The sequence below is a fragment of the Carassius auratus genome, chromosome 22 (genome assembly GCF_003368295.1).
Source record: "Carassius auratus strain Wakin chromosome 22, ASM336829v1, whole genome shotgun sequence".
In the NCBI taxonomy this organism is placed as follows: domain Eukaryota; kingdom Metazoa; phylum Chordata; class Actinopteri; order Cypriniformes; family Cyprinidae; genus Carassius; species Carassius auratus.
The window spans coordinates 25,877,919-25,887,971 of record NC_039264.1 but is presented as its reverse complement, the minus strand read 5'-3'; the positions used below and the strand labels follow the sequence as shown (position 1 = coordinate 25,887,971).

General features: G+C 34.6%; 1 protein-coding gene across 1 annotated transcript in view; it reads right to left on the bottom strand.

Annotated features, from left to right (window-relative positions):
• Positions 1–721: 721 nt before the first annotated feature.
• The window catches only part of LOC113040170 (low-density lipoprotein receptor-related protein 1B-like), a 246,167-nt gene continuing 236,835 nt past the window's right edge, over positions 722–10,053 (bottom strand). Inside the window, exons 87-92 of the mRNA XM_026198463.1 lie at positions 7,197–7,310; positions 6,125–6,201; positions 3,588–3,678; positions 3,257–3,407; positions 2,043–2,150; positions 722–1,957 (exon numbers count right to left, since the gene is read on the bottom strand). Coding sequence (XP_026054248.1) covers positions 1,814–1,957; positions 2,043–2,150; positions 3,257–3,407; positions 3,588–3,678; positions 6,125–6,201; positions 7,197–7,310 — 685 coding nt within the window. The 3' untranslated portion in view covers positions 722–1,813. The remainder of the gene's footprint in view (positions 1,958–2,042; positions 2,151–3,256; positions 3,408–3,587; positions 3,679–6,124; positions 6,202–7,196; positions 7,311–10,053) is intronic.

Sequence of the window (10,053 nt, the reverse complement as noted above, 5' to 3'; positions counted from 1 at the left end):
AAGTGAACTCCCGCGGCAAATAAAAAGGTCTACACTTAACCATGGGAAAACCTAGGTAAGCTGAGCAGTGTCTTCCAACAATGACAGTGTACATTCACCAAACTTTGTTAACATAAATGCAAAATCCACCAACTCTGGTCTTGCGGAAGTCATCTGATGTCCTATCTGCCTGGAGTGTGTAATGTCCGGCTAGCTCATCGCTGTGTAGCCATGTTTCTGTGAAAACTATGACATTGCAATCCAAAAGTCTCTTGCTGTGGGTGATGTGAAGTCGTAACTCGTTCATTTTGTTCACCAGCGACCACACATAAGCGAGGAAAATGCTGGGTAAAGAAAGACAGAGCTGTTAGCTTTAGCTTAGCTCTTAAACCTCTGCATTTCCCCCGCTTTTGTTTATAATCTCGATGCCTCCTGCAACCCTTCCGCCCAGCTGGGTAGAGTGCGTAGCCTTTGGTGTCCTGGAGATCTCAGGGATGAGTCAAGGATTGGTGATAAAACTGTTGGTAAAATCCACACCAATATCCAAAAGCTCCTGTTGTGTGTAAGATGTTAAGGCAAAGCTGTTCAGTATGAAAAGACCCGAGTCGAGCAGGAAAAATGCCAAAACTGGAGAGACGCTGAGCCTTGCGCTGTGTACGCACCGTCATCTTGGTCTATTTTAATGGTCTATATGCAAAAAAAGTTATGCAACACCAACACATTGCAATAACAACTAAAAACATTGAAAATGGCAAGAAAACCCACTTTATTTCATAGTTCCTGGTCCAAAATCACATTAGGTGTAGCTATATGTATTAAACCAATAAATGTCCTTCATTTCCCCCTATACAACAGCAACCTGTACGATTGCACAGTGCAATATCAAGCTAGTTTATCTTATAATTATAAAACACTTCAACCCAAGGTGAAGAAGGACCAATATATTGTGTACATAGTTTTTTATAAAAGTTCTACATTTAATATATTTCCAGAAAATACAAGCAAACTGGACGTACAAATCAACTATAAAATTATAAAACTTCTTCTTGTGTACATTTGCACAGAGAATGTGTTTTTTCTTCAAACAGGACATTACAAGAGTCCCGCGCATGTTATTTCACAACCAGTGAATGAAAGTGAGTCTATGTGACAAAATCCATTCTCAGTCCTTTTAAGTGCTTAAGGACATTTGTGATATGAAAATTAAATAACATGTTTTCAAGTTGTACAGTTGCAAAAAACCATTGTGGATTGGTTTTACTTTCGGTTTTGGCTGCATAATTGAAAAACCTGGAAACACTGGTCAACTTAAACATATACAAGAAACATTAATGAGAGATATCAAAAATAAAATCTGTGATGAGCATATGATCCATTAATTAAATAAGTGTCTCTTTTTTTCTAATACTGCTAAATGTAAGAGGCAACTTGGGAATATCTAGGCATTGGCGATCATTTTACCGACAGGAAAACATATACATAGTGTGTAGGTAAATAAACAACTATATAAAATTCTCTTTAAATGTATATAAAGCCTTTTAGGATTGAGCAGCTTTGTCTGTTTAATTTTTTTCATATTCGTGTAGTGCATTTACAAAGTCGCAAAGCAAAGAAAAACACTGTGTTTGTAATCTATATATATAAAAACATTTTTTGGTTGCAACAAAAATAAACTAAAACCAAAACTGGCACATATATGTGGGATGCAAAATGAGACGATTTAACCTAACTGGACATAAAAATGTTTTTTTTTTTATATTTTATAATTTTATTCAGATCTTTATCAAAAAACAAAAAAACAAACAAAACCAAAGCAGGTCGTGGATAAGTTATGTTATGCTGCCGTTTCTCGAATTGTAGTTTCCAGTCTCTTTGGGAGTAAATTGCGTCTCATGTCGAGGTTGATGACTGGTTTTCGACAGTGCTGTCTGTCATGGTAAGTCATCTTTGAATAGATGGGGTTTGAATAGTTCATGGCCTGGAAAAAATACAAAGATGTTTTAGTTTGGTTTATTTTCTTAATAATCATAAAACACACCATATTAAAGAGTTCTGGAATCCACCTGTCCTGGAATGAGTTCCTTTGGAACGTTCTGGATGGGTAAAGTGTGTGCAGTCATTGGGCGCACAGGGGGTAAATTGCGCGAGTCGCTTGACTTCACACACCAGCCCTGAAAAACAAATCAAAAACATAAGAAGCATTGTATATTTAAACAAACTTGCAGATTAAAACTATAAAATAGACAAAATAATTTAGGTAATTCTGGTTCGAACCCAAATTAAATGTAAAGCCAGTTTACGACTCAACTGATTTGAGGGAAAGAAATCGGTCCCACCTTGTGGGACATTGGATATATAAAAGAGAGAGAATCAAAGAGGTTTATAAAAATTTTAATTAAAATAAAATTAATTGTTTTACTAAACCAATCAAAATGCATAGAGACTTTAGGCACAAAAAAACCTCAAACCATATGGAGCACTTTAGGACATTTTTGGATACTGAATCTGTATATCTGAATCTGAATCTTACGGCAATCCATACATATTTTAAGTGGTGGCTATTTCATATGAATTTTTACGTCCTCATTCGTACAATTTCATATGATTTGTGGTAAATTGTACATATTTTACGAGTTGCACAATTCGTATCAATTTGTACAAATGACCTACAGCTAACCCCGCCCCTAAACTTACACATCACATCACATCTAGACAAATTGTACAAATTCGTAGGAATAAAATACGTACAAATTGGTCATGACATAGCACTGGAATCCAATGATCTGTTATTATTCGATGTTATTTTGATTTTTTTGAATGTGGAAAAATCTGAGCTATTTTCGTTAACTTAAAAAAACACCATTTGATTACTTGCATATTAACACAAAATAGGATATAGAAAAGCAAACTTTTACTTCAGCTACTTTAATTTAAAATGTCTGATTTAAAAGTTAATTTAAAAGTTGATGTAGGCTACTAAAATAACTAAAAATACCAGCAGAATAAATGTACAAAAAAAAAAAAAAAAAATTGAACTTATGACTTATGAATTTAACACGAATCAATGTGGGAATCGTTTTACAAATAATTTACTCCAAAGTTAATGACAAATCACCATCACAGATTTTGACACATGGTCATTCACGATTAGATTGGCTAAAAAAAAGTTAAGACCAACAAATCACATAAAATGTAATTTACGCAATAACCACTTACAGTATGTCAGTTAAATCCATAAAATGATTTTAAGAACTTAAAGTTTCTACTTGTTTAGTACCTTATGAGGATCAAGGGTGAAGCTGGGGTGAAGAAAGCTTCCCACATCTACGTGATTGTCGTGGTCCACTTCGTACATGTTATAGGATGGATTCCCGATCTCCACGTTCAAGCCACCGTTTGCCATGGGCTGCCGTTGAACCTGCTTACCTCTGTGAAGGGATAAATGTCTATTATCTGTGTATAGTTTTCACAGGAACATTTAGCACACCAGTTAAATGCTGAAGCACAGCTGGCTTACGAGATTTTATACAGCACATCAATAAATAAGATGTTTAATGTTCTGATTAGACATCTAATCCAGCTAATTACAGACTTGTTTGTGTGTTTACCTTCGACATCTTTTGCAAATAAGGAGTCCCACTGCAACAGCGGCAATAATGCATACAAGAAGAACTAGAGGCACTATTATGGCAATACTTCCTGAAAAAAGAACAGAAAAAATAAATGTTACATGCACTTTACAATGATTCAGTTACACTTTATTTAGATAAAATGGAAGTGATATGAATACAAATTCACATACTTTGAGTTTGTATAAATTATATATTAGCGATATATTAAGAGTCGGGGGTGAAAACTTTTGAACAGAATGAAGATGTGTACATTAGTACTGCCCTTCAGCAGCTACAGGAGATAATTACATTTTTCCAGAAGACAAAATAAGTGCAATTTACCATGATTTTTAAATTTGGGTCACCTGATGCCAACAGCTAACTCTTCTTTTAAACAATTAGATTCTTGAACGGTCTAAAACTGTTTGACTGACAATTAGGGAAAGTTTTTCACTACAAAATAAGACAGAAAGAAAGAAAGAAAGAACAGTGTTTTCTCTCCTGACTGACTTGCATTAAATTAAAGAATTACGCCACTTAAACATACTTTGATTTGGCCAAATTCTAATTTGCTTAAACAAGACAATCACAGAATACATTGCAATGATCATCCAAAATGGTGGACTATATGGGAAGTGCAGAGTATAAAATAATTCAATAATGAGAACGATCTAATTGCAAACAACTTTTCACCCTATGTATGACACATATATATATATATATATATATATATATATATATATATATATATATATATATATATATATATACAGTATTGTTCAAAATAATAGCAGTACAATGTGACTAACCAGAATAATCAAGGTTTTTAGTATATTTTTTATTGCTACGTGGCAAACAAGTTACCAGTAGGTTCAGTAGATTGTCAGAAAACAAACAAGACCCAGCATTCATGATATGCACGCTCTTAAGGCTGTGCAATTGGGCAATTAGTTGAAAGGGGTGTGTTCAAAAAAATAGCAGTGTCTACCTTTGACTGTACAAACTCAAAACTATTTTGAACAAACATTTTTTTTTTCTGGGATTTAGCAATCCTGTGAATCACTAAACTAATATTTAGTTGTATGACCACAGTTTTTTAAAACTGCTTGACATCTGTGTGGCATGGAGTCAACCAACTTGTGGCACCTCTCAGCTGTTATTCCACTCCATGATTCTTTAACAACATTCCACAATTCATTCACATTTCTTGGTTTTGCTTCAGAAACAGCATTTTTGATATCACCCCACAAGTTCTCAATTGGATTAAGGTCTGGAGATTGGGCTGGCCACTCCATAACATTAATTTTGTTGGTTTGGAACCAAGACTTTGCCCGTTTACTAGTGTGTTTTGGGTCATTGTCTTGTTGAAACAACCATTTCAAGGGCATGTCCTCTTCAGCATAGGGCAACATGACCTCTTCAAGTATTTTAACATATGCAAACTGATCCATGATCCCTGGTATGCGATAAATAGGCCCAACACCATAGTAGGAGAAACATGCCCATATCATGATGCTTGCACCTCCATGCTTCACTGTCTTCACTGTGTACTGTGGCTTGAATTCAGAGTTTGGGGGTCGTCTCACAAACTGCCTGTGGCCCTTGGACCCAAAAAGAACAATTTTACTCTCATCAGTCCACAAAATGTTCCTCCATTTCTCTTTAGGCCAGTTGATGTGTTCTTTGGCAAATTGTAACCTCTTCTGCACATGCCTTTTTTTTAACAGAGGGACTTTGCGGGGGATTCTTGAAAATAGATTAGCTTCACACAGACGTCTTCTAACTGTCACAGTACTTACAGGTAACTCCAGACTGTCTTTGATCATCCTGGAGGTGATCATTGGCTGAGCCTTTGCCATTCTGGTTATTCTTCTATCCATTTTGATGGTTGTCTTCCGTTTTCTTCCACGTCTCTCTGGTTTTGCTCTCCATTTTAAGGCATTGGAGATCATTTTAGCTGAACAGCCTATCATTTTTTGCACCTCTTTATAGGTTTTCCCCTCTCTAATCAACTTTTTAATCAAAGTACGCTGTTCTTCTGAACAATGTCTTGAACGACCCATTTTCCTCAGCTTTCAAATGCATGTTCAACAAGTGTTGGCTTCATCCTTAAATAGGGGCCACCTGATTCACACCTGTTTCTTCACAAAATTGATGACCTCAGTGATTGAATGCCACACTGCTATTTTTTTGAACACACCCCTTTCAACTAATTCAACTAATTGCCCAATTGCACAGCCTTAAGAGCGTGCATATCATGAATGCTGGGTCTCATTTGTTTTCTGAGAATCTACTGAACCTACTGGTAACTTGTTTGCCACGTAGCAATAAAAAAATATACGAAAAACCTTGATTATTCTGGTTAGTCACATTGTACTGCTATTATTTTGAACAATACTGTATATATATATATATATATGTTCCACTAGCTTAGCAACATGTACAAAAAAACAAAAAAACAAACAAACAAAAAAACAATAGATTCTAACTGTGATTGTGATTAAGTTTCAAGTATGTGTGTTTGTGACACTCACTCCCGCTGAAGTTTTCGGAACGGTTGGTCTTAGTTGTGGGTCTTTCGCACTGTGTTCCTGACCAGTTTGCAGAGCACCTGTTAACAGAGAAGAAACAAATATCACAGCTGGTGAAATTTACAATGCATCGACTTCTTCAAATCATCATTTGATTAGGTTTATACAAAATATAATTTACCCCTTATACCTCAATAATTAGGTTTTTCTCTCAGGGTTCCTTTATTCATTATTATGGTATAATTTGTTATAATGATTTTGGTTTTGACAAGCAAGTTTTAATGATACACACAGTTTCACAGGAGGAGGTGTAAAATCCAGCCCAAGGGATGCATTGTTTTTACTTGAGACACATGCAAAGTGCGTGTTTGTGTGACAAGGGACTTCCTGGATCCAAACGGCATGCTTCCACAGCAGAACTCCAATGATGTGAGAGATTATGCGCTTATGAGAGATGGTGGTGTGAATGAAACTGTTCGAAAGCGATATTTAATCAAACTTCCTGTGGACAGGGATTCTCTTTCCTGCAGGAGGATGCACACGGATGCACTGCTGTCTGAAGGAGGTGACAGAACATCTAGAAGAAACAGATTGTGTTTGGAACATCCCTCTAGATAAAAATCTTCTGCTGAATAAAACTAAATGCTTGGAAAATCCATGGATAGGGTACCACATAGAATTATCAAGATCATTTTTCAAATTTATTTAGACATCCTACAATTAAAAAGATATTTAAGAAAATTTAATGCTGGGTCAATTGTGTGTTTATAGACTAATATGTGAGGAAAAAATAATGGATACCAGTAGAGCAATCAAAAACAGGTCATCCTCATGACAAACAAACAAATGAAACAAACACTGAGAAACGCACACCTACAGAATGGAGCGGAGAAACGGTGGCATGTGTCCAGAAAAGCGTAGTGCCGTGCGAAATGTGAAACGTGCTCTTTGGAAGCTGTGCGAGTTGGTTTGCGATGTTTGTTCCATGAACAGGCCAGACGCATGCTGACCGCGGGGGATGGGATTGTGGGTGAGCTGGAATGTTTTGGAAACTGAATGAACCAGGAAGACCTACTTGCAGCGAGGTTTGTTATAGGTGGTGAGGGAACAAACGCCCTGGTTCTGACAGTAGTGATCGCACGGGTTAGCTCTCTCGTCACACCTCGGGCTTTTAAACTCGGACGGGCAACTGAGGAGAACGCAATGAGACCAGAGGAGAGACGTGAGGACAGCACAACAGGAAAAAGACCCGGAATACACTCAAACTATATTTTCAATATATTCCAAACAGCTGTAGGCTGTAATGCCATATATATATATATATATATATATATATATATATATATATATATATATATATATATATATATATATATATATATATATATATAATTCTCATTACCATAATGAATAAATCAATTTAATTACAACGATGAAAACCAATTCTTAGTGTTGTAATGCAAAAACCTGTAATAAAAAATTAAATACATAAATAATGTGTATTACACTGCAAAACTAAATCTAATTAAGTAAACAAATTCAAAAAAAAAAAAAAAAACATTTATCACTTTAAAGTAAAATAAATGAAAGTAAAATATAATTCTTATTACATTTACCAATCAACAAACTAATCAATCTCATGAATGCGAGGCAAAATGAATGAAAAATACATTATTACTCATTATATTAATGTAGAAATTAAAATATCATTCTCTTACTTATAATGTACAATAAACACACAAATAAAAAAAATCACATAAATCAGTAAATAGAAAACCTAAAACATATATCCCATTATTGTAATACATTTAATGTAAATTAAAGGATTTTGTTTCTGTTTAAACAGTATATACTCCATCTAACTGTTCAATTGTTAGATGCTTTGATTCATTGCGGTAATGAGAATTTGGGGAGAAAGTCACATTGCAAAAAACCAGCTACTATGGGCCTGCTTACAACAAAGCAAAATAATCAAAGCTTAAAGCACATACGTCTTCTAAGGAATAGGATCAAAATGAAAGTCTACTTTTCGAGTCATGCAATCCACAAACTTGTTGGACACACACATGCTTTATTCAAAATTTAACAAAAAACTCTAGCAGTGTCTCCAGTCGCCTTCATCTACTAGGATCCACTAAAGCAAGCTCTAATGAAACTGCTGGATAAGATAATGAAATAGAGGATGGACAAACAAAAGTAAAAAAAAAAACAGTCTTTGAAGGGGTTGTTTGAAATCAAGCAGGTCTGTATAAGAAGGACACACTCATTTTTCCAGGTAATGTCTGAATGTCTAGCCACCGTCATTACCAACCCTTCACCTTCATCGACCATAGAAAAACACAAGACTGAATCATCTGAATGGAAATTGATTTGGCCCTGAAGGGCACAATGGCTTTATCAGAGCATCAATGGTGACGACAAATAAGAAAAAGTGGAAACGAAGAGACCAGATGTTGTGGTTAAAGCCAACAAAGGACTGTATCCATATAGGGAGATTTTCTTCAAGAACGCGTAACTTTGAGAGACTTCTGACTTTGCTTAGTCTGACATTAAGAGGGTGATTCATACTTTTATGAATACTTATTCTTCTGGGAAGGGCTGATTTTTGGCATCCCATTCGTGTTCACTGGTTTGATCCATTCAGGCTGAGTTCCTTGAGGAAAAAACAGTGATTTGCCCTCTTATTTTGTCCTCTGAATGTTTTTTGAGGGAGCACCATCTCCTGTTCCCCAGATAAAATGCCTTTGGCAAAAAAATAAAAATAAAAATGGAGGCAGGTAAAAAAAAACAAAAAAGAAAAAAAAAAAACATTGACATTGTGGTCGGTTTCTCTCACTTGCTTAAAAGCGATTATTATATTCGCAATTTCATTTAGTATCTTCTCTAGAAATTTGGTGACAAGAAATAGCGTACTTAGCATTCCACTTACTGTATGTCAAGGTTTATTGCATCAAAATGTTGTAATTTACAGTAGGTCGTTTAGACCATTGTCCAACTTATTACTGAGTTTTTAAATGAAACCTGAGCTCTTTTGTGATTGGCTAGCTATTTATAAGCTCACACTGATGAGTTTCTTGTGAAAAAGTAGAAAAGTCCGATTCATGAATTGATCACTTGTTTAGATCTTTAGTCAATCATCAGTCAGTTTAGTCGGTATGGCTTCAGACATCATTGAATATTTTGAAATAAATTGTGTGAACCATTTATCCGACAGCTATATAGCGCATCTGCATTCTTAATTGAAGCTTCAAAGCTTCACTTTGTTGATTTCACTTTCCTGTTTATTTCCTGGAAAATAAAAACTTTTCTCTATTTTTTATTTTATTTTATTATTATTATTATTATTATTATTATTATTATTATTATTATTATTTTTATTAAAGTGTTCTGCAGATGAAAGGAAGTAAGAAAGGTTTGCAATTAGAATTTTTTTTTTTTATGAATGATTTATCTTCATTTCAATTATAAAACTAAGGTTTCTTGTACCAAAAATGCTTACATTTATTTATTGTTTTTATTTTTGTAACCAATTTCCAGCGAAAGTTGTATGGCATGTCTGCATTTTTAATTGAAGCTACAAAGCTCCACTTCCTGATCATTGTAATTTCCTGAACAATAAAAACTTAATTTCTCCTTGATATTTATTTTATTTTATTTTTTATCTGCAGAAGAAATTAAGTCATAAAGGCTTGCAATGAAATTTGGATGAAATAAGATTGTAATTTTTGGGTGTACTGTCCCTTTAAGGGATATTTCAATATGAATGAACTGGAAAGCAACCCCCCTTTTTTCACTTTAATAGTCTTTTTTTCTCTCTAGAAATTTGGTGAAAACGTAACATAATCAGCATCCCACTTACAATTTCAAAGTTTCTTGCCTCAAAAAGAGAGACCAGTTTTGTTAATTAATCAGTTGATACAAACCCATTTAAA